We start from the raw sequence: 24312 nt of genomic DNA on the forward strand, positions 1-24312 counted from the left end.
TCCCGGTTCCGGCTGCCTCCCCTGCCGGCCTGGGGCGGCGCGGGTGGGCGGGGAGCGGCGGCTCCGCGTGGAAAGTGCCGCCGCGGACACCCAGGCACCTCCTTCCTTCCCTCCCTCCCCCCGCCCGCAGCGGATGAAAACAAACAGCAGCGGCGGCGGTGATGGCGGCGGCGGCGCGGCGTAGGCCGCGGCTCTGAGGGCAGCGGCAGCTCGACCCCCCACCACCGGCCCCGTACCTCCACAGGCGCTGATACCCGCGGCGAGCCGCAGCGGAGCCGGCCGGCTGCGAGACCCCCACCGGTCCGGGCGCCGGGGTCCGGAACCAAGGAGTAGGCGGAGGAGGGGCGCCGGCCGGAGCCCCAGGGCAGCCGCAGGGCCCTTGGGGCTTGGAGGCGCAGGTAGCGGGCCCAGGGCAGCGGGGACCCCCCCCCCCGTGCCCGGGCGGGGCGCTGAGGAGACGCCGGGGCACGGCGGGGGGAGCGGGGCGGCGGGCCCCCCTCGGGCAGCCGGGCCTCGGCGCGGGATGAGCCGCCGCGCCGCCAGCACTGCCGCCCCCGCACAGGTACCGGGGCCGGGCCGGGGGCCGGGGAGGGCCGCGCAGGGGGTGGGAGCTCCGGGAGCCTGCGGGCGGCTCTTCGAGGGGAGGGGATCGGGACGTGGGTCTTTAGCCTTTGGCTGCGGCTTCGTGTCTCCTTTTTAGTTTTGCTTCGCTGCTCGCTGAAGTCAGGGTTTGCTGCAGCCGTGCCGATGCCCCTTGGCTTTGCTTTCCTAAAGGCTGGTGACTGTCAGTGGAGACTGGGAAGGATGTGGCCCGCTGAAATCTCTCCAAGTGGTGTCTTTTCAACTCAAAATGCTTCAGAGCCCGTTAGAAACATGTAGAACTTCAGACCCCATGGTTTATTGCATAGTTTTCCTGTAACATGTGAGTTTGCTGTCAGGAAGGATCAGGGGTTTGCAAATCATCGCAGCTTGATTCCCTGTTAGAGCTGTGGCTGTCAGGCTACTGCCGGAGTCATTCCCATCCATTCGGTGGGAGCAGAGACACCTTCCCCGTCTGAAATGGTAGAAAAGGTGACACTTTGGACTAAGCCTACAAACTGCCTAACAAAGCTCAAAAGTCGCATGACTAGGCACATTGTAAAGGGGAAAAACACACTAAATTACTGCCTTAGCTGAAAATTAGTTGGCTATGCAAATGAAGTTTAGAGCATCTCCAAATTACTGCAGGAGTGGCCTGACCTGGTGGAACCCTCCTTCTTGTGGCAAGAAATAAGCCATTCGATGAGCCAGGCCGTATTTAAATGTCCAGAAGGATCATACAGGATCACCTTATTTTGTTTAAATGGTAGTGTATAATCTCAACTTTTTTGAACTTACATTCATACAAAAATTGAGACCTGGTGATTATATTGGTGGTTGTAGTACAGGGTATGTAGAAGCAGATTCTGGTTTAGTCTGTATACTTCAGCCTGACAAACACAATGAGAGGATGGACCTTTGAACTGACAGAATTTTTAGACCTTAGGGAAGTACAGAATGTCACTGCTGGTCAACAGGAATTACTTAATTTTGTTTTTCAGCCAGTGGAGCTGGCTGTAGTAGATACTTCCTAAGTCATTTATCGGTTATGAAGTAAGCCTGTTTCCTGATCAGCAGGAAAAATTGCCTCTTTATCAGTCAAAACTTAACCATATAGTGAACTACAGAGCCTTTGATTTCATCAGAATATTTTTATTATGTGAAACAGTTTTTCTGCTAGAATCCATAAACTTTAAAGAATGAGAGTGGCATACCTTAAAAGTTAGAACTGTTCCCTCCTTCTCCCCAGGTTTCTGACTAACCTACTAAGAAGGCAAAATGGAGATTAATTTTAAGTAATTGTAGGATACTGGAATTTGACTTGTAGGCCCAGCCTTGAAACAGAGCACTGTCTTTATGGAGATCTTTTTATAGTTGCTTATTAATGTGCTCAAAATACCTGCTTGCAGTGAAGCTTCTTGGTCATTGAAGGGGATGTTCTAGGAAAGCTTTCTTGGCAGTCAAGTCTATTTATCAAAGGCACTCTATTAAAAGCTTGAAAAACTTCCATGTGCTTCTTGTTTACCTGCATGATTCAACGAGGCTTTTCTGGAGCTTCACACAGGACATCCTCAGAGATTGGATTTGGGTCCTGGATTACCAAAGAAGCTCTGGAAGAGTGGTAGGGACAAGGAGCCTGGTCTGCAGGGCACAGTCAGGTAACCAGGAACGTAGAGCTGGGATGAGAGCTGTCCACAGTCCTCTCTGTACAGCGACAGCCCTTCTTTCTTCCCTCTGGTCATTTTAATTTCGCTCTGGGGTAGGAACCATGAGTAGTTATTTTGCGTTGGTAAATATCTGTTTGAAAGGAAAGCATGATGACTTTAAGTTGTAGCAGCCATGGCTCAGTGAAATCTCAGAGGAGGGAGGCGATGGAAGCAGTCTGTATGAACTTTCCCCAGCAGTAATAATAAAGTCTGGTATGTGTCGGGTGCTTCTGCTCCTTTCCCATTTATGTAAGTGCGTGTCAAATAGACATGCACGCTAAATTCCCACGTATGAAACACATGTAAGTATGCCCAGGTGTCACTGTGCACCTGTTGTGTGCTCAGGTTACAGGTACCTGCAGGCAGCGGGGCCGCTGCTGTCAGACTGGAGCATGGCATGCTGGTAGCTGTAGTTTCATGAAGGGGAGGGCTCTTGCAGTTGGTTGCATCATGCAAATAGGGTGCCATCAGCTTACACTGATGTGTGCTCCTTAGAGAAGAGAGTATAAATACCAGAGCGTATGAGGCACAATGCTTAGATGTTAAACCGTTGGATAAGCCTAGTGTTCTTCTCTGCCCTGTAACCTTGTGAGAGAGAATAAAGTTATGTCAAAAGGGCCATGTCTGGCAGTTCTTTGAACATCTGTCTCTGACATTTCTGCTTAGAGGAAAGTGGAGACAAAGACATATAAATAAAGGCAATAGAATGAAAATGGATGTTGCAGGAAGAGGGAGACAAAGCAAAAAGCCATGTGGCGAAGATGCTTGTTTTTACCTGTGAACAGCCTATGTGTAAGACTAAAGCAGTGAGGTATCAGTTTACGTAAGGGATTACTTGGTTGAGGGGGAATCAGTCATCTGTGGGTTTCTAACCTAGACCAAAGTTTATTTCCTTCTAGCTGTTATTCAGTGTAAAATTAGACAGCGTCTTCCTTGAGCTAAGCATATGCCCAGATACTGGCACTTAACAAGGCACCGTGCTGGCGTTGCAACCTAGAGGACCTGCAAAGTTGAATGAATTTGGTGGAACTAAGTTTAAAGAATTTCCTTCCTGTTTGGGTCAGCTGGTATCAGCTAACCTGAGGGTACCGAGGCATTTTTGTAAATAAAATGTTTGCTGTAATTCCAGGCCCGTCTTGACTCTTATCCAGAATGATTCTAAAGGTAAATACTGTTCAAAGCCTTAGCAGATCTCAGGTAATCACCATAGGCCCTCCTGCAAAAATGAGATGGTGGTTGTCAGATGACAGCCCTTAGACATGTCAGGAGCTAAGTTCCAAGGTCCCAGTTTCCCCCTGAAATTACAGATTCCTGATAGGAAACCTTGCCCAATACTTTCTGCTCTGCTTTAGGCTTTGTTGAGTCAACTATCGCTGGCATTTGGAGCTTCAGAGGTAAGCGTATGAATCTCCAAACATTTCATGAATGTTACAGATAGTTTGAGGTCTTGCAGGAAGAATCCCAATTCTGCTGCAGCAGGGCAGAACTGTGAAGCTCTCATTCTTTGAACCTTGAATCTAAGACATGGCTCTGGTGGCTGTTTCTCTCCTCTCTAGAGATACTTGGGTATATAGTCATTAGAACCAATTCCTGTACTGCACAGAGAATCTTGCTGATGATCTGTTTTGTTTCTTTTCCTAACAGACCAGTGAGCCTAATGCCTTCCATTAGTTCCCAAATTTCCTGAAATAGTAGACACCAAAATTATTTTCCAACCCCATAAGGCAAATATGTAGGTGTGTTATTTGACAGCTCTCCTACAGCATAAGGATATATATACTTCCTTGCACCATTCTCCAGGGGTCGCATAGAAATACCCTCTCACTTCTTTTCACATTAAAAGCTAATTTGATGTCTCTTGGTATTTAAATGTCAGCATTCTCTTCGCTGAGGAAAAGATTTATTTTTTTAATGCAGTATTTTATTGCCCACATCAGCCAGATTTTGTTGTAGATCTCACCCTTACAGTGCTTTACTTAGTTAAGTTAAAAGAATAACAACAGGTCATTCTCACCTTTTTTTTTCTTTCTTTTTTTTTTTTTTGTAGTGGGAAGTGTCTATACTAAAAGCTTATTTTTGTTAAGTTAGCGTGCTGCATGGATTAAACATCTAGCAGTTTAAGTGCTGACTTCCTTTTGCATCCTCCCCCACAGTAGAAAAGATCTGTAATCTCTGTCTAGTGGAGGTAAAGGCAGTGAAAGAAAGTATAATACTTTTGATGAGGAGGTTAAAATATCCAAAGGATAATTTGATAATGTATCTGATGCTGAATTGCTTGTGGTGTTAGTTCTCAAATTAAATTATAATTTGTAATGAGAACAGTACAGTGCTAGGAGATGCAGTATGAATATAGCCTGGAAACTTTGAACCATATTATATGTCCAGCTTTCTTTTTATTGAGTCATTCAGAAAGCAGCACTCTTCTCTATAAAATGCTCTATAAATTGCAGTACTCTTATCTAGCAGCCATTCTTGGATGATGTTCCTAAAGCATTACTTAAAATACATATTTACTGCTATGAAGTGAAATATTTTAAACATAAGTTCTGGATGTATGTTGTCATTAAAGATTATATGATATTTTCTGTGTGAACAGGGCTATTAGCCCCTTTGTCCTGCTAAGCCTTAATTTGTATAAATAGTGTACCTTGCTGCAAGTTCAGTCTTTGCTTAAAGATTGAACACTGAGTAGAGTAACCTTGTGCACGGCAGCTGCTCGTGCTCACTGACCTTAGACCGCCAATGTTTCTGTGATGAGCAGCACGTTCCGTAAATATGTGATGTTTGACAAGCTGCTTCAGGGTGATTAGCTGTCTCAAAACAAAAACAGTAGCAGGAATTGAGTGAATTAACACTTTGAAGGCTTGTGAGCAAAAAGTACAATTAATGCTGCTAATTAAGGCATTCCTCCCCATGGTCTCTATATGATTATTAACTTACATGTGAAGAAACTAAGAGATAGAAAAATTCTGATTTGTCCCAGGCCATGTGACATGATGGTGGCACAAATCTGATTAGTGCCTTGGCCTGCCTCCCTTCAGGGGCTGTGCAAGTTCATTGTATCGCTAGAAACAATCGTATTTTGAAAAACAAGGCAGTGTGAATGTGGGAGCTAAGTATTTGTTGTCAGAGCTTTCAAGAGAAGCGAACAGAGAATTTTGGTCTATCCCTTGGCAAAAATGTATATTTTCAGTTGGTTGCAGGTGATTTGTAGCTGTACAGGTTTACTTCAAGTACAACTTCTTGGAAGTAAAGAAGCGGTGTAGCCCATTCCAGCAATGGTTTATTATATAGATTTCAGTATCTGCTGAAATACTGCTGGAATGCTCTTTATGGAATTTCAGGCTCAAGAAAACAATTTGGCTTGGTTTTGACCAGTGCTGATAACTGAAGATACATTATTTTTGAAGAAGAGACTGCCATGTATGGATAGCTTGGTACAGAATCCAGTCAGTGTGGTGTTGGGGTGTTTTGGGGTTTGTTTTGTTTTTTTAATTAAGCTAGCAAAATTGGAGAACTTGCACCCAGTTTTAATTGTGAGCCCCCTTTGTTGTTTCTTTTTTAGTATCTTTTGTACTGACCAGATAAACCATTGATGCGCCTTTATACCTCACACCCACCCCCCAAAGTTCTGAGCATGTTAGAATCTTGACAGATTCTTATCATGGTGCTTATCATTAGAGGTAGCCTCTAATGGCAAAATAATTTTGAAATCTTGAAGTAGAAACAGAAACCTAAAGGAAGAATTCATTCCCATGCCTGTGCTATATTTCAGATTGCCATATGCAATGGACACTGATCTCAGTTCCCAGGACAGGAAGGACCTGGACAAGTTCATCAAATTTTTTGCTTTAAAGGTAACTTTTTCTCCTGTGGGCAAATGCCATACTTGCTGCGTAACAGGGTTGGAGTTTGGGTTGTTTTGGGTTTTTTTTGGTTTTGCTCAAGACCAAAGCAAGAAAAGCTGATGGCAAATTTAGGAGATTCCCAAGAATAACTAGAGAAACCTCTTTTTCCCTTTTTTCTACCTTCAAATCCTCTTCCTTCCCCCAGAAGTGTCCTGCTGTAGAATCAGTTATAGGCACTTCACACCTCTGTTAGCTTTGGGGTCCTATCAACACATCTAACCATCCAGCTATTAGGTAGTATCTTCTGTTGGATTCCACTCTTTCTTTTCAGCCTATCTAAATTTTTATATTGCATCCAAAAGCAAATAATACCATAATGTTCTTTTGAATTATGTTGATATGTAATTATAAAATTTGGCCTTGCTTGGTGCATAGATACAAGTAGATACTCTGACAATGACTATGTTATAATTGTACAGATTCACTTGACTTTTGTGTGTCCAGTTTCAGGATAGAGTTGTAAATTTTGTTTCAGTATTGCTGAAAACTGTGCAACTCCTGATCACAAAATTGACTCGGTCACTTCATGCTATTACCAAGAAAGGTTAGCTTAAAATGATTTTCTGTCTGAAATATGTTTACCTGCTATATGTAATAACTGAAGCTGATTACATCTGAAGATTAGCATAGCAAACTCTACTTCTCTACATCCTGGTCAGTCCTTTCATTTTTTTTGACTTGGGATTTCACTAGCTCAGGTTCTGGACTGAGGGCTCTGCTGAGCTCAAAACATGAGTGTGTATCTTTTCCTTTCTGTTCCAGACGGTACAAGTAATTGTCCAGGCCCGACTTGGAGAGAAAATCTGTACCCGATCATCATCCTCCCCAACAGGCTCTGACTGGGTAAAGTCACGTTTTTTAAAGCGGCTCCATAACTGTTGGGGGTTTTGTGTGTGTGTGTTGAGAACACAATGTAGTCGTTATAGTCTTGTGCAGACTATAATAACTATTCATAGAATAACTACTATAGCCAATTACGCTCATTGGTGGTGAGGTGTTTTTTTTGTTGTTGTTGACATGCAACATGTCACTCTGGGCTCTTAAGGGCTGATTAGAGGAGAGGTAAATGATACCTCTCAGCAATTCCTGACAGCTAAGGTGCATTTCCAACATCTGCTGGGGGTGGGGTGATGAGTTCTTTTCTGTCTGAAGTTTGCAACTCTGCAATTCAGGACTTCGTAAGTAATGAGCTTTATTAAAATTGAAGAGACTCAGTATACTCTTTGGGTGAAAACAGGACTCAAGTGAGGAAAAAGGAACATGATTTTTATGGCAGGATCAAGAAAAACATTTGAATTAGCCAAAGAAATGTCTTCAAATATGTAAAGCCTGAGCCCATCTGGGAATTTTCTGTTTCATAAATATTTCAGTGGACACTGACCTAGTATGTTATATATGGGTCTATGAGCCTGTCTCCAGTGTACCATTAGGCAGTTTTTCAAAGAAATAAAAAAATGGAATAATCTCTTTCATTCTGCAGTTCAATTTGGCCATCAAAGATATACCAGAGGTTACTCATGAAGCAAAGAAAGCCCTGGCAGGACAACTACCTGCTGTTGGACGGTCTATGTGCGTGGAGATTTCTCTCAAAACCTCAGAGGTGAGAACTGAGTCAAAAGAGATGCCATATTTTTTTTACTTGAATCTTAAGTCTCCTGCCCTTTCGTCCAAGACAATGTAAAAATATCTTCATTTATGAAGTTAGGCAGTATGCTGATGAAAAGAAACATATTGTTTAAGAGAAGCAACTCACTGCAAATATCTGAGGCCAAACACACAAATGATAGAGCAGCAAAATTTAGTTTCTTAGACCATAAAGAGCTTATCCGTTTTGAGGAAGGTCTTCCCTCAGGTGATCTAATTGTGCAGTGGGACTTCCAGGGCACCTTTTTCTATTGTTGCATTACAAGAAAGTGAGAGCCGGGAGAAACATCTTCATTGAGAGGTGTGGCTGTTGCTGATCGTTAATGAGATGTGAAAAGGTTTGTGTTCTGAAATGAGGCTTTGTTTGCCATCCTTTCTCTGATCCAGGGGGACTCCATGGAGCTGGAAATTTGGTGTCTAGAAATGAATGAAAAGTAAGTGCGTTCTTCACCCTTTCTTTGTGTGCATGTGTTTGTTTTAGCTGATGAAATGGGGAAGTGTGCTCAGTCCATGGGGATGAATGAGCACATATTGGCTGCGTGGCCTGGAACACTTCAGAGGGAAGTCCCCTCTTTGTCTAGTGCAGCAGTCAAACTGTTTAATATTGGTGTCAAGAAAATGGACAAGTAATTTTATTCCTTCTTCATTCTTCCATTACAACTAGTATGCTTCCTCAGATACAAGAATTTATATACTTTATAATGGCAAATGGTTTTAATACTGAAAAGATGTTTCTTTCTAGTAGAAGGCTGCATGGCATTTTTCAGCAATTACTTCTACAACAGATGACTAGATTGAAGTAGGACTCTTAGCTGGTTGGTCAGTAACAGGTAGCCACACTGGGGCATTGTTTTATCATTTTGGCAATAAAACTGACATTAAACAATTATCCAGACTAATTTTGATTTTAAAAAAATTGAAACAAACAAAACCAAAACAACTTAGTTGGGAACAAAAGACTAAATTTTTTCCCTTTGTGTTCTATAGGTGTGACAAAGAAATCAAAGTTTCATACACCGTATACAACAGGCTGTCTCTATTGCTGAAGTCTTTGCTTGCTATAACCAGGGTAACTCCAGCCTACAGACTCTCAAGGAAACAAGGCCATGAATATGTAATATTGTACAGGTAAAGCAGAATATGAAATTCCCCATTTGAAATACAAACAGCAGAGACTCTAGACTTGCACAGTGCAGCTGCAAATATGGTAAAAAGGGATGAGCAATCACAAATTCAAATTCTTTGGATTTAACTACTACCGATTTAACTATTATAGTCTCCATCTGAGCCATTGAAAGAAAAACTAAGCACAGGCTGTGAAGTATTGTTCTACCATGTTGAGAAGAGTACAAAAATTCTACATGCAAGCAAGCACTGGTTAAATTCCTTGTTAGCATCCAGTTGTTCATTGTCTGGCCCATATTTGATAAATGCCTGTCTACATTGCACATAACTGCAATGCATACTTTTGCAGTATAGATTCAGACTCTCTCTGCTTGTCCACTTTAAAGAAGCATCCTCAGCTCTGCCTCCTGTAGTTCTTGCCATTTATTCATCCAAATACTGAGTTCAACTCTGTTTAGCCTGTGAGATCTGACTAGCTTGTGGGTCATGGTTATCACCTTCCGGTCTTTGTTTTTGGCTTTGAGAAAGTCTTTGACATGTTTGCATAGCTAATTCAGATGATTCTAAATCTCAGGTTTGTTATCATTTGCACAGCTGAGAACTTAAAGAGAAATCCCAGCCATTCCTTTATTTTTGCCTCCAGTGCTGGTTTGGCATGTACTTAAGAACAGGTCTCTTTACAACACAGTTAATCTTTTATGTTGTGTGATGAGTATCAGCTTTTAGACTCAGACCTGTCCATGAAGTTTCTATCACTTCACATTTCTGCTCTGAACTTTAGACTTGCCACAGAGGCTTAAAATACTTATAGAGAAATTTTTGATTAGACTACCATTTTCTCTTCCTTTTTCTTTTTACATGACATGTCTTCCTCAGAAGTAGCTGGAAGGTTTTTTGAGATGGGCATTCTAGCCACTTCTTTTTGTCATTTGCGTTTTTTTTTTCTAAAGAGGAAAAGTAGTTTCAGCCTTTCAACTCATAAAATTAAATAAGGAATAAGGATATGTATAGCATTATGGCCCCAACAGACCTAATACCATTTCTTTTTCCTTTTCCTGCAGGATATATTTTGGTGAAGTGCAACTGAGTGGCTTGGGAGAAGGTATGATTGGGCAACACACACAAACTAGAGCAGAACTGTTTTCCATACTGGCTAGCCATTTATTACTATTCCTGAGTGCCATTAGGAAAATTAAGTCTGAGGTTTACCATATGCTTTTTATCTGGTTCTACCAGTGAAGGGTCTTGTCATAAGGTGACAGGTATAATGGTGGTACTTTGACAAAATCTAGAGTCAATGACAGTTTGACTCTAGTGATCTGCAACTGAAATAAGAATATGGAAGTATGTTGATAAGGGGCAGGACTGGTAAAGATCATGATCTACTCAGGAACAAGAGGCATTTCAAAGCAATATTTTAGACCAAGATAAGGAAGCAACATCAGAAGTCCTGTAGATGAAGCCTACCAGCAAGGCAACCTCATGCTGCTGTTTTGTCATGGGTTCTGTATGTGCCTTTGGAGTTCAGATTGCAAGGGATAATGGAAACACTATAGAAATAAGATAATGTAACCTCAGAATAGAAAAGTATGGAACATAAATAATCAGTGGAACTAATAATCATTCCTTAACCTTACAGGTTTCCAGACAGTCCGTGTTGGGACAGTGGGTACCCCGGTGGGCACCATCACTTTGTCTTGTGCCTACAGAATCAACCTTGCTTTCATGTCAACCAGGTGAGAAAATATGATTGTACCAAAAACTGTTTTACAATAATGTATTATTAAACCCCTCATATTATGAGCTCCTAAATCTTTCCCTTTTGCTTATCCTTTCCTGCTGAGATTCTCTTTCATGGAGAATACCCTCTTTCATGCTTAAGTCTTGCAGCAAGTGGAGTATTTGAGTAGCCCTGAGCCAGACTCTAGAACTCCAAATTGTTGATGCATACTTGGAGTTGCAGGGCTGAATTGTAAAGATGCTCCAGTCCCATTAACAGAAGGGTTTTCTGTGAAGGCACCATGAATTGGGATGAGAGTAGAGAGAAAAAGCCAATAACACCATTGCTTGTTGCTTTGCAGGCAGTTTGAGAGGACCCCTCCTATCATGGGGATTATCATTGATCACTTTGTGGACCGTCCCTATCCCAGCTCTTCACCCATGCATCCCTGCAATTACAGGTGAGGAAATACTGAGTTGAAGTCCTGGGCCATGGTGAAGGCATCAATTATGCCCAAATACAGAGCCTTTTCCATTATTTCCTGACTGCATGGGAAGGGAGACTGAAGGGTTAGTGTCAATCATATTGATATGCTTGAGCATATGAGGAAGGGTGACATTTTTCTCCTCACATCCAAAAGTCTGAGTGTAGCAAGCCCCAGTATTTTCCCAAATTCCTTACAGCAGCACCTGGATACAAAGGATGTTTAACCTTGGCTGCCTTTGGGAATTTGAAAGTGTAACAGGTAATCCTGCTGTAGAACTACGTGTCCAGAGGCACACATCTCCAGATATTTCCACTGGGGAAAGAGCAGAGTTCAATTTATCTTTGTAGATGAGGTTTGTCTTCTCTAAAATGCACGTGAGGGCACTCAGATTGGGACCAGTGGTATTATTTGGCAATGGTTCTGTAAACAGCAAGGCCAGTAGCATTAGCTGGTATAATAAAACCTTTAGTTAAAAAAACAAAGGGAAGTGTTTCTATTTGGGGGTAGAAGAAGAGCGCCTGAGGAAAATTAAAGTTTTCTTAACTTATTTTCCTCAGTTCTGCCAAGTAAATGAGAGCCCTTCATAATTCTCCTTTCAACTCCACTGAAATACTCTCTACCTCCCTGCAGTGTTTGTCCCAGTGTGTTTTACTGTTTGTTTGTTTGAAGGAATATTTCCAGTTAGAAAGCTTTTCTTTTCTTGCTGCTTTAGAGCTGGTGAGGACAATGGTGCAGTATACCCCTCAGTAGAAGATTCCCAAGAAGTGTGTACCACATCTTTTTCCACCTCTCCTCCATCTCAGGTAAGAGAAACCAGGCTCTTTTTACTCCTAGATAGAACAATCACTGTTAGGATAGTGTGCATACTCCTACATCAACTACTGTGCAAACAGGCAACCTCCTGCTGCTAATTAAAATTTAATGTGTGGGTTATTTATGTAGCTACACTCTGAGTAAAACCTAGAACCTAGTTAGATACTAATTTCAACAAAATGCTAAGGGACTAGAAAGACTGAGTTACTGAGAAAGATTAAGAGAACCGGCTCCTGTAGCTGGGCTGAGATGTGCTTGAAGAGGATAGCAGAGTACTGACATATTCACATACCGATACTGCAAGAAGAGGAATTCAAGAGATTGATGCCAGGCAGCGTAAGTAGAGGTAACAGACTGACATTGAGAAAGAAACACCGAAATATCAGGAAAATGCTTATAGCACAGTCATATTTTCTGCATTGCAGAATGGAAAGCAGGAAAAAGACAAAAGCTTTATTTGTTGAACCATCTAAAACTAGTTGGGGCAGCAGGAATAAGTATCAGCAAAGAAATTGGGTCATAGTATTGAACTAGGGACTTAATGCTCTGTACTTCCACCTACTCATGCAAATTTCATTTAAGTTCCAATTTTAAAATAAATACATATGTTTCCTTCTGAATAGCAAAAACCAGAAACTCCAATTCCTCCTCCTTTTACTGTCCTTATATATGTGACTCCGTAATTCTGTATTTTGAAGACTTGGCCGGATTTGCAGTTGTCCTATAGCTTTAAATATTCAGGAATGTCCTGCCTTGTTGTCCAGCCAAGCAGATGGCTCTACTGATCTTTAAAGACAATATAAAGACTCTAAATCTATTTTGCTGTCAATGTAAAATATAGAATGAAGTATAATTGGAATGCTGTTCCAAAATGAAAGAATTTGCTTTGGGTCTTTCCACTGCTTCAGAGGAATTAGCATGACTGGTTTAGCAGAATGTATTCTACTGTATAAATGAGCTAGAAATGAGCTTTTCTTAGGAAGCATTTTTGCACCAAGTGGATTTTGGGTGACAGGGCATCAGGCAATGTTGACCTAACCAGCCAGCACTCACGGTAAGTCTGATGGAATAAAGCTTTTCTTATTCTGCAATACACAGCTCAGGAGACGAGTTTGTGGGCTAGCTGTGTCCTGCCTTTTCACAAAATGGGTTAAATGCAAAAGGTTTCATAAGGAGACTTCCACTGGCTTGCTCATGCCAGTGTTACTTAACAGTAATAGTGTATCTAAAAACATTGAAGTTGACATTTCCCCAGGGGACATAAGGCTTTGCTGTCACTGAAAGGAAAAGCTTTATGAAAACAGATGAACCTTGAGGATTCACATTAAGTATAAGCCTACATTCTTGCTCTTCCTGTGGCTCATAGTTGCCATATGCTGTGCGCTTATTTGTAAAGCAACTGCCAGTCTTTGTTACCACAGTTAGAATTGTAAGGTTGTCTTGGCAGAGTGGTCTCTAAAGTAAATTAGAAGGGGGAAAAAAAGGTTAATTTCTTTCTATATATAACTTAATGTGTAAGAAAATACTGGGAATTGTGCGGTTCTGTAGGCAAATTGTCCAGATCTCTGCCTGCCTTCCCAGTAGAATCAAGGCCTAACCTGCATGATACAAGGCAATAGGTGTTACCTTCTCCCTGTGAGGTAGCATAGCATGTCTGTGTGGGTCACAGAGTAGCCCAAAATTCAGGAGAAAGTCTGGCCATGGGTAATACCCAGAAATGAAATTGAAGACTGTTGGTAAGAAAATGACTGGGAGAAGGTATGGGATTGTCCTTTTTGCATTAGTACCCTCTGTGAGGCAGCGTTTACTTCTGGAACATTGCTCCTGTTGACAGTTCTCTCTTCACATCAGTGTGTTTAAATTGCACCTTAGTCTGGGTCCCCTTTATTCTGAGGGCGCAGCACAGACCTGCCAAGATACGATCCCTCAGGATGCTGGAACATTAGGAATATGTATGGATGGAGAGTATTGAAATACATATAATTTATATTTTTTTCAGAATGTACACTCTTGGCTTTTTCTGGCATCCACTCAGCTTTGTCCTTGGTAATTGGCTGGTACCAATTGTAATTAGCTGTGGAACAGAGTCTCTGGCAGTTACTTTCTGTCAGTGTTCACTGGAGTCTAAAATATTACCTGTGTTGAGTTCACTGAGATTGGAAAACAGTAAATTCTTTACAAAATTAGTGTGCTTCTGGCAATACTGAGACTTCTGCTCTATGTGTAGGTGTGGCTGCTGCAGCCAAAACCTCTTCACTAGCATTCAGTTCATCCAACTCTTTATAGTTCTTCTCTGAAGTCCTTCTCTCTCTCTCTTCCTCTCTCCCCCTCTCTCACTCTTTCTCTTTTCCTTGTTTCCTCTGTGTGTCTGTGTCTGTGCACAGTGTGTTTTTACTGTTACAAAGGCACATTTTCAGACCCCTCCTCCTGTGGTGACGGACACCTTGAAGGTCCCAGTGATGGGACTGGCCTTTTCACATCAAGTGAGTTGTCAATAGAATATGCTATACATGGCCACATATAGTTCTAGTGTGACAGAACAAATACAGGAAAATACAAATTTGACAATGTGGAATGTTTGTTGTGCAGGGGAAAGGCTGGTGAACACAAAATGGGCCAGGCAGGTTATTGAGACCGGCTGCTTTAAATGCTTTTGCATATGAAGGTCTCCCAAAGACAGGACAAGCACCCCTAAATAGACAACTGTTGCAAGGATTGTTAGTGGAAGACACAAGTAGTAAGGCACAGTGCTGAGTGTTTTAACAGCCAGTGTCCCTGCAACCTGCACAGTCATTAGCACTCCTTTCAGCTTAACTAGCCTCCAGTGACTAAAAGCTCTGGTCATCATTCAGACCCCTGTAAGTGATGTCAGCATTGGCCTGCTGGAGTTTCACACACAGAGCTCTGAAAGAAGTGTTCCTCTTGAGGTCAAGCAAGCTAAACCAGAAAAGTTTTAATCTTACCAGCTAGATACCTACCTGGGTGTGCAAGGAACTTTCCTGGGTTTCACTGCTTCCAGCACTTCATTGCTAAAGCAATCCCACAAGGGTTAGCTTTCCAAGTTCTCTACCTAGCACATTTATGGGACTCTGTATTCTTTGGCTGAAACTATTTGAACAGGCCTTGAAGATCAGCTCTTTTAATGTGCAATGGGAATGGGTTCAAACAGTTGATAATGCAATTGCATTGGGGAAAAAATATTCAATATTAACTCTTTAGTAATTTGATGATGGTATTTGTGATTTTTCCAGTATGTGGAACAGGCCTGTTGAGCAGAGCTTCCCTGTGACTGGATGTCAGTCATACCTTGCACAGCCTCCTCCTATGTGTGTAGGAAACCGGTCTTGTGTTCTTTTCAAGGCCCAGACTTAGTCCCCTGCAGTAAGAACCTTTAGAGTAATAACCTTCATTATTGATTCCAATGAAAGTCTAGCATCCTTCTGCCAGCCTGAAATGCTGTGCCTCTGACTTTTCCTGTTCCTTCTTCAGTGACTGATGATTATTCAGACTGTGGGGCATTTCCCTTCCCCTTCCTCTCTCCTCTCCCTTTGCCCTTCTTGTTTTTTTTCTCTTCTTTCTTAGCTTTCCAGCTCTCGTCTTTCCTATCAGCCTGCTGCCCTGGGAGTTGGATCAGCTGACACGGGGTATCCTGTACTCTTTGCTGGTGGCTTGAACACTGCACACCCTCACCAGGTACTTGTAGAGGGTAGAACAAGCGTGGCTGGTATTTGCAACCATTTGTGTCACTTGTACATCTGAGAGAGGCCTTGAAACTAGTGCATGCATTGGTATCCTGTCCGTCAGGAATGAAAAGAATGTAAAGTATAGAGAAAGCACAACTTGCACAGGAGCTGGGAAATAGCTCCTCACCATCCCTGGCTTTACTGGGGTAGGGGTCCCATGGAAAAACTATGCCAAGAGAGCAGGCACCAGACCTGTTTGCCTGCACCAGGGTGTCACTGATCCCAGACTTTGGCTGTTCTTACAGAGCTGCTGCCCCTGTAGCTGTCCAAGCACAGCACTGTAGCCTAGACCGAGGATACACTGACAGTCCATATTGGCATATTTGCATCCATTCATCGGACAAATAAAGTTGACAGAAGTCTTTTTCTGCCTGTGATGTTGCTGCTACACCAGAGTTCTCCTGACACAGTGATGGTAGAATACACTAGACTATTTCAGTTGGAATGGACCTACAATGATCATCTAGTCCAACTGCCTGACCACTTCAGGGCTGACCAACTGTTAAAGCATATTGTCCAAATGCCTCTTAAACACTGACAGGCTTGGGGCATCGACCACCTCTCTAGGAAGCCTGTTCCGGTGTCTGACCACCCTCTTGGTAAAGAAATGCTTCCTTATGTCCAGTCTGAAACTCCTTTGGTGCAGCTTTTAGCCATTCGCACATGTCCTATCACTGGATCCCAGGGAGAAGAGATCAGCACCTCCCTCTCCACTTCCCTTCCTCAGGAAGCTGTAGAGAGCAATGAGGTCATAGCAAAAGGATATAATTTTTCCCCCCCGCCCCCTCCTCTTCTTGAAGCAGAGGACCTATGGCCAGAGAGCTCTGCAGTGTAAAACAGGCCTGAAGTGGAGAGGAGTAGAGTAGGAAGGGAATTAAAAAAAAAAAAAAAAAAAGTTTGTATTGTTGTGATCACCTTCTACTTGACACCTCTCAGCCTCTCGGGGGCTAGAGCCCAGTCACATGCCAAAAACTCCACAACTTAGTCCCAGTATGACGGAACCTGTTCTGTATTGCACTGTGGTGTTGGCCTGCTTTTGAGATCTCTAACTTGACTGTTCCTCTCCATCTCAGTTGATTGGTCCAGGCAAAGAAGGGGGAGTTCCCCCAATTCCTAGCCAGCCAGCACATGGCACTCAAGCTGACCAAGAGAGGATGTGCACCCCACTGGATGGAGTCCACTACTCAGCAGCTACTCCTTCTAGTAGGTAGGTTGGTTTTAGATGATCCACCACTTGTGCTAGCCCATTTATAATCCTGTCGAGATAAAACTTTTTGGTTTCCCCCTTTTTATCTATTGTTTGTAGCATAACTACTGTCTTTCCATCCCACAAAACAACTAGCAGCTTTCTTTCTCCAATGATCTCACCCATCTACTTACACCTGCCACTCACTAACAACCTTGCAACTTCTGTCATGTCAACTTTATTATCAATTTTATTTTTTTAATCTCTCTACTGTTTTTGCTGATCGTAAAACAACAAGATGAACTGAGTTCACAAGTGAATCCTAAGTTCTCCAGAGACTTAATGTGAATTGTTACCAAAACCAGTTGTAGTTAGCACAAATCACTATTTTATTAAGAAACTTTAGGCACAAAGTTACTTAAAAGGAAACAATGCAACCTCAAACAGTCCTAAGTCACCTTCCTCTCAGCTAATTAAATCTTTATTTTGGTCACCATATTTATTTCTTGTGATGTCTCTTAAGGTCACATAGTTCCAAGTCAAATATCTTAAGCAGATATTTTGCTATGAGGAAACCAAAATTATAGTTGCACCAGCACTTTCCTCTTGCCAGAAGACTCAACCTTTTTTTTTTTTATTTAAAGTTCTGAATACCCATAGTAGAAATAACTAATAGCCATTATGAATTAATCATAGTGGCAGTGGCTGTTGTGATGTATTAGACTGCTGCATTTGTAACCTGAGTGACAGATATAATTCTGGTTCTTGCCCTCACCTCCTGACAGATTTGTGACTACTGTAATACTGAAAAAATAGTAGTGATGAGCAGGAATTGCTGTGAACATGCACATTCTGAAGTTAAAAGTCCATCTCCAAAAAGAAAAGCCTATTTCAGTTGGCAGCAACTTTTCATCCAACTAAATAGTTTTTGTCCAGCTTAAAACAAAAATCTGATTCCACAAGTGTCGCACTCCCCTTTTGTACTCATGACTGAGGAAGAAGATATGGTACAAGGAAAGAGGTTTCTGTTGTCCTTCTTCCAATACAAGGCGTAAACCCCAAAAAAATGAAGGAGTCTTGTAAAGCATGTGATTTTTCTATGTTGTTTGTGCCATGAGTCACTAATTAAGTCTATTTTCCTCATCCAGCGAGGACACAGAAACGGTATCAAACAGCAGCGAAGGGAAGTGTGGCTCCCCACGTGACCTTTTGGAGACCATCTTTATCCGGAAGGTGGGAGCTTTTGTCAACAAACCCATTAACCAGGTAACTCGCAGTAGATCTCAGGGCACCACAATACCTTGCTTCTCCCATCTATTCCGACACAGAGGGGCAAAAAGCACCGCAATGCCAGGGCAACCCCAGAGACCGAGGGTGCATATTCCTGCCTGCTGCATTTCCCTCGTCACAGGCTTGTTTTTCATGAAATCCTTTTGGGGATGCGTCAGCCACTGAATTTGCCCTGCTTTGCCAACACCCTTTTTGGGTATGGAAGACTTGCTACTCCACTTGGGGTCTCACAATGATCTGCCACTACCACAGGCTCATAAACTGGGGATGCTGGTAGGCAGCTGAGGAAGGCTGCCTCCCTTCCCTGAAGGGACGTGCAGCAGACCAGTTCATCACAAGTAAGCAAGCATTTGAGCTCAGCTAGGGCAGCTTAGTGATCTGTGCAGTTCCTAGGGCTGCTCTTAAATTTTAAGCCCTCTTCTAGGCCTTTTGGATGGATGAAGGGGAATTGTTTGAATTTGTAGCAATTTGTTAATCCTTGCCTGTATTATACAAGACACATATAAGCAGTCGCACTGCAGGGTATGTATCTATATTAGGTCAGCTGAGTACAGCCTCTCTATTTTATGCCTTTTAAATGAGATTGTCAGCCTCCTGCATAACTGCTGACAGGACCTTAGGCAATTTTTAGCAGGCCTGACAGAGACTTTCAATATCCTTTTCTGTGCTGGGTAAGCAGAGCATCTTAGTGAAATTCTGTTTGCTGAATCTCCTCAGGTGACCATGGCCAACTTAGACATTCCTTTTGCCATGTTTGCTCCCAAGAATGTTGAGCTGGAAGATAACGACCCCATGGTAAGCCTCTTCCAGAGGTATAATATGTGCCTTCTCAGCATCCCTTGTGCAACACCCATGCTATTCCCTACCTTGAATACACTTTGGGTTTTGAGGAAAGAACTAGTTACTCATATTTGTTTGGTTTCAAGAAATCTCCCATGCTGAGTCTTGGGCTCTTTAGATATGCAAGCAGTATGCATTTGCTGCCCCTGCTGTAGCCCACGTTTACTGTCCAACCTCCTCACTGCCCCCACACTGTCAAAATACACAGACAGATGTGATCATAAGATCAGTACTCACCGTCTTTGATTTCTTGGGCAGGTCAATCCTCCTGACTCCCCAGACACTGAATCTCCTCTACAAGGCAGCTTACACTCGGAGGGCTCCAGTGGCAGCAGCACAGGGAACACCCACGATGACTTTGTTATGATTGACTTTGTAAGTGCCCTCATCAGTGCTCTCACATAACAGCTGCATCTTAGTTGGGCTTCAGGTGCTGGTACAACAGCAAGTGATGTAAGAGCAGTTTTCAGTGGGGGTGGTAGAGACCCATGATTCACAGTTCCAAACTAGAGCTTGACAGTTCCAAAACTGCAAAGACACTGATACTTGGAACCAACAGCTACAAATTAAATACTCTTTTCAGTTCCCTGCCAACACCTGCGCTTGGTGTCCTCTCTAATCCCTAAAGGAGCCAGATCCCAAGGAAGTGCGCTCTTCCAAGTGCTCAGGCAAGCATAAGTCTTGGCTCCCCTTCAGTTATTTAATCTGCATTATTACAGAAACAGTTGTAATGCCAAGATGTTTACTGATAGCAGGTAATTACTTCACCTGAGATTATGGCAGAAGGGAAGCCAATGTCTCTGGATGGGAATTAACAACAGTATCTTTGATTCTAGAAACCAGCATTTTCAAAAGATGACATTCTTCCAATGGACCTGGGGACGTTTTACCGTGAGTTTCAGAACCCCCCTCAACTCAGCAGCCTCTCCATTGACATTGGAGCGCAGTCCATGGCAGAGGATTTGGTATGGAACCCTGAAATTTCTGTTTGTGGAAATCGTGTGTTCTTTATAATGCTCTCCCTATTACTAGTTTGAAAAAAGTTGAGTCTCTTCAGAAGAGAGACCCTACCAAAAGGGTTCCCTCACTAATACGATGTTCCAGACAAATGCAAATTTGTTAGTGGCACACCTGAGCCTTTGGTGTGAGTGGCACACTCAGCCTGGTGTGTCTATCTTCAGGCTGAAAGCTGCTGCCGCATGCTTGCCGTGGCTGTCATTCAAACCGCCAAGAGTAATTGTACGTCTAACGTGTCAAACTTAGTGGCAAGCTAGGCCTGATCTTGCAGCCTGAGCAGAGGTAAAATTCTGGTGTAGCTGGTGAAAGTCACGTCTGGGTGAGTGCTACATTGAGCTCCCAGGCATTGTAACATACTGTGGGGAAAAATGAATACTGAAGGCTGAGAGCTTCAAGCAGCTTGATGAAGGCAGTGACATGAGCAGGTTTTTGTGCTGCAGCTGGTGGCAGGAATTGCACAAGGCGAGGCCCCAGTGCACCTACTGTTCCTGCAGAACAAACACACGCTGGGCAGAGTGCCCTTCTCAGGGTCACTTGCTGGATGCTGCTAGAGGACGCCTGGTTTTGTGCATGTGGGAGGGGGAGCCCGGAGCAGTGGAGAGGGGTTGCATGACTCAGAAAAAGAATTTTTGCCTTAAAGTGTGTGTTGAAAGCTTCCTTTTATCTGCCGTGAATGGGCCCTGATCTACACCCTTCTTTGCCCTTCCAGGACTCATTACCAGAGAAGCTGGCAGTCCACGAGAAAAATGTCAAAGAGTTTGACGCCTTTGTAGAAACCTTGCAGTGAAGCTGTTTTCCAGTTTTGCTGCAGCAGTTCTTCCTCATGAAGGCATCCTGGAGAATGATATCAACAAGTATCTCTGTCGCCCCTGCTCTGCCTTTTGTCTCACTTTGACTAGTTCCTTCCATCAAGTGAGCTTTCTTTGATTGCTCTCTTCAACAGCAGATACAGCTCATCTGCTGATTTTCCTCAACTACACCACCACATAGTTCTGGACTGCTTTTCCTGCTCACAGTCAGTTTTGAACTTAAGACTTCAGTAGGGACACGGGAAGTCAAACTCCAGTGTATGAAACTTATTTTCTCTTCATCCTCTGTTCTGTGTGGAGGGGCTTTGTGAAAAGTTGCCATATGCTTCCTCCAGAGGTCCTATGGTGTAAGTTCCCTCCGTGTAGCTTCTTGCTAACAGACTTTTTCCTACAGTCTCTGATCCTGTTAGAGCATAGAAAGCTTTGGCTCATTTCCAAGGTCTGTGAGTTCAGCAGATTCAACAGTTTTAAGTCCAGGACATCCATTCCGCAGAACGGGGCATTTCATCCTGACTTCAGCGTGAGTGCCTGGAGCCCAGGGAGTGACATCAGCTTTGGGACCTGTGTAATACAAGTTACCTTTGTTTTCCTGCTTCTAAGGAACTGGGTCTCTACACACGTGAGGCCTTCTGTTATGCCAGCTGATAAGCAGGAATAAAACTATAGAAGCGCGTTCCACATTTCCTTCCCGAGTGTACCGATACTCAGCCATGCTGAGTTTACCAGTGTTGACTGTTGGCAAGCCTGCACGCAGCAGCTGTGATGATGCTGAATTCATAGTCTCTGCTTTTGAAATGTAACTGTAAATACTAGGAATCCTATTTCTTTAGGGTTATGTAACTAGGAGTCTTAGTCCAAGATTCTTTCCTCTAACCCTTGCAAACCTTCCTGCTTTATGGTTAATAGATGATCTTAAGAATCAAGAAATATTTATTGCTTTTAAAGAAACCTATATTTAAAAGATGTTCTGTTTTCACGTAGTAGTGCGGGTCATTCTGCCCTGGATCACTGCAGACAGCAAGTGTGCCATGGAACCCTGGCCAGTGAGACTGGTCTCTCTTTGCAGGAAAATATCCAAGATATACTTATTTTCTAAGACAGACTTGATTATTCTAATATAATGCTCTGTTTTGGGGACTATGTGTCCATTACATCCAGTCAGGGCCCACTGATAGAATGAAACGCACACATCAGTGTAGTGGAGTGGCAGGGACTTGGTTAAAAGCTGTATTCTGATAGGCATGGATGAATTTGCAGTGTTCTTCAGCCATTCAGGAGGCAGCTTCTTTAAAGAAGCACATTTTGTGGGAGCTTATGGTACTTTTTAATCAGCTGGCTTTTGATTAGCTGAAATTTTATTTTTGTAATGATCTGGCTATCAAGAGTGTGACTGGCTGGCAGTGCTCTGTGGTTGATTTGGCTGTTGCCTGTCTTTTGCCTGATGTAAGGATCGGAGAAGAAACTGACACTAATCAGAAACTTAGATAATTTAGGTCTTCAGGTGGTTCTCTCTCCTCCTCCCATGTGTAACTAGAGTGAGCAACTGCAAGACCCCTTACTGTCCTAAAACACTTTTTTTTTTTTCGTCCTTCAGAATTGGGGTTGTGTTGCCTCAGTAGTGAGGAACTGTCTTAATTTCCTTAGAGTAGCTGAGTAACCAGCCTTCGAGTTAGTGCAATGTGGCAGCTTCTTCAACTTAGCTGCATTCTTAATTGAAAGCAGATTGCTAGCAGCTGACAGGGCAACCCCACCTCCTCTCTAGAACACTATTTCAGTGCCACTGTTAGAGCAAGGAACCAAGTTCAGAATAGAGCTTACTGTAAGGTCAGAGCAACGCAATGCTTTGAACATTACTAGCTTTTTTTGTTGGGTGATGTGTTCTGTGGGAGACCACGTGAGCTCTAAAACTCTAGGTTAGAGCTATGTTGAAGGAAAGCTACCCACCAGAACCTTTTTAGCTAACTCAACCAATTCAAGTTTTCAGCAACCTCACAAAGAAATTGCTTAGTTCTTGCAAATAAGATGCACAAACATTTAAGAAAGCTTCCAAGATAAACAGCTCACAAGAGGGCTTAAGTTACATGGGCTTTAACAAATACTTGATCCCTGCAGCCAGAGCCACCTTGTTTTACGGGTGGAAAGTGTTGCAGAAGGGTGCAGGAACACAAGGAATTAGTGGACCTTTGCTGAGGAAGTTGGTCTCTGCCACCTTGTAGGAAGTAGCTCTCAGACAGGTGGTTGCTGTCACCTTTCTCTTAACATACACGCTGTGCTTGGGGAAGTGATAGGAGCCGGGCTGCAAAGCAGCAGAAGTGGGGTTAAGTGCTGGTCCACACTCTGTTCATGGAGAAGAACAGACTAGGTTGAACTTCATGTAGCTAGTGCTACTGCTGTCCTCTTCTAACAGCAACAAGCTGCGGAGTTGGCAGAAAGCAGGCCGTTCATGGTAATCCTGTCCAGAAGGTCCCCTGGGCCCAATGCTTGTTCTCATTTGTTGATGCAGTTCCTAACATGGCTACAGCTCCCACATCTCATAAGGCAGAACATCAGTGTGGCACATTTTTTTTCTACTTCAAAAGGCTGGAAATTCACCTATATAAGCTGCTAGTGTTGAGCTGGATGGCCATAGCAATAAAGAGATTCTCTAGGGCTGAGTTACGTGCCTCTCTTCTGGGCATTCCTCAGCTTCAACACGTAGTTGCTACATCTAGGCTCTGTGTTCTCTGACTACTGCACAAATGCTCCGCTTCAGGAAAGATCCAGCTGCTGCTGCTGTGGCCTGCCACAGATTGTGTTACAAAGGCTGTTTATTTTAGCAGCTGTTTGCTCAATTCTATATTAAGGACAGTATGTACGTAGCTGCTGATTTACAGATACTTTGGGTGAAGGGGAAGGCTCCTAAATTGTATTGTTTTGGAAATAGTCTCCAGTGTACTTCAAGTATTCAAAGAATTTCCAATAAAACTTTTATGTAAGCAATGCTGTTTTGTGCTTTTCTGTGTGTGTACTGACAGGTCTGGGACCAACCTCTCGGTCCTTCTCCTCCAGGACAGGGCATGGTCAGAGCTGCCTGTCAGCGAGTGCAGGACAGAGCAGGTTGCTGCCTCCAACAGAGGGGGGTAAAATGCACCGGTGCATTACATTTGGACTAGGCAGCAGGATGCTGGTGAGACTGCCTTACAGGATGAAGGATAGTGAGGAAAAGACAGAATGGGTGCCTGGCTGGCCCCAAATGCAGGCATGAGGAACAGTCACACAGTGTTTGGCCCTGGTGACCTCCCCAGTGAGTGGGAAACAGAATTAGCTGCATGTCCCACCCCAGCTGAACTACTGTCTCCAAAAGAAAGGGGTGGGAAAAGGAGGAAAGAAAAAAAAAAAAAAACAACCCCAACCACCCAGCAGAATTTGCATTGTACTTAGCTGCTACTACATACTTAAAAGGAGC

The 24312-nt window shown here is 43.2% G+C and overlaps 1 protein-coding gene across 17 annotated transcripts; it reads left to right on the forward strand.

Moving 5' to 3' along the window:
* Window positions 1-98: 98 nt before the first annotated feature.
* Window positions 99-23846, forward strand: ATG13 (autophagy related 13). 17 transcript variants are annotated; one of them, XM_075754546.1, is made up of 19 exons: window positions 101-562; window positions 6061-6142; window positions 6956-7036; window positions 7674-7793; window positions 8225-8271; window positions 8825-8965; window positions 10024-10064; window positions 10602-10698; window positions 11044-11142; window positions 11882-11972; window positions 14367-14465; window positions 15565-15675; window positions 16799-16932; window positions 18060-18177; window positions 18919-18996; window positions 19300-19416; window positions 19878-20006; window positions 20223-20340; window positions 20768-23846. In XM_075754546.1, the coding sequence occupies exons 2-18, from the start codon at window positions 6074-6076 to the stop codon at window positions 20313-20315; spliced, it is 1665 nt and encodes a 554-aa protein (XP_075610661.1). In that variant the 5' UTR covers window positions 101-562; window positions 6061-6073; the 3' UTR covers window positions 20316-20340; window positions 20768-23846. The 17 variants fall into 17 exon arrangements, with proteins under 17 accessions (XP_075610671.1, XP_075610673.1, XP_075610666.1 ...); XM_075754549.1 differs by having other exon boundaries at window positions 15592-15675; XM_075754547.1 differs by lacking the exon at window positions 101-562 and adding an exon at window positions 1215-1345.
* Window positions 23847-24312: the final 466 nt, after the last annotated feature.

This window comes from Balearica regulorum, chromosome 5 (genome assembly GCF_011004875.1).
Source record: "Balearica regulorum gibbericeps isolate bBalReg1 chromosome 5, bBalReg1.pri, whole genome shotgun sequence".
NCBI classification, from domain to species: Eukaryota; Metazoa; Chordata; class Aves; order Gruiformes; family Gruidae; genus Balearica; species Balearica regulorum.

Coding starts and splice junctions, on each gene's coding strand:
- ATG13 (XM_075754546.1), top strand. CDS start 6,074: ATGGACACTGATCTCAGTTCCCAGGACAGGAAGGACCTGGACAAGTTC. Junction 11,973..14,366: donor CCACCTCTCCTCCATCTCAG/GTAAGAGAAACC, acceptor GTCTGTGCACAG/TGTGTTTTTACTGTTACAAA. Junction 16,933..18,059: donor GCAGCTACTCCTTCTAGTAG/GTAGGTTGGTTT, acceptor TTCCTCATCCAG/CGAGGACACAGAAACGGTAT.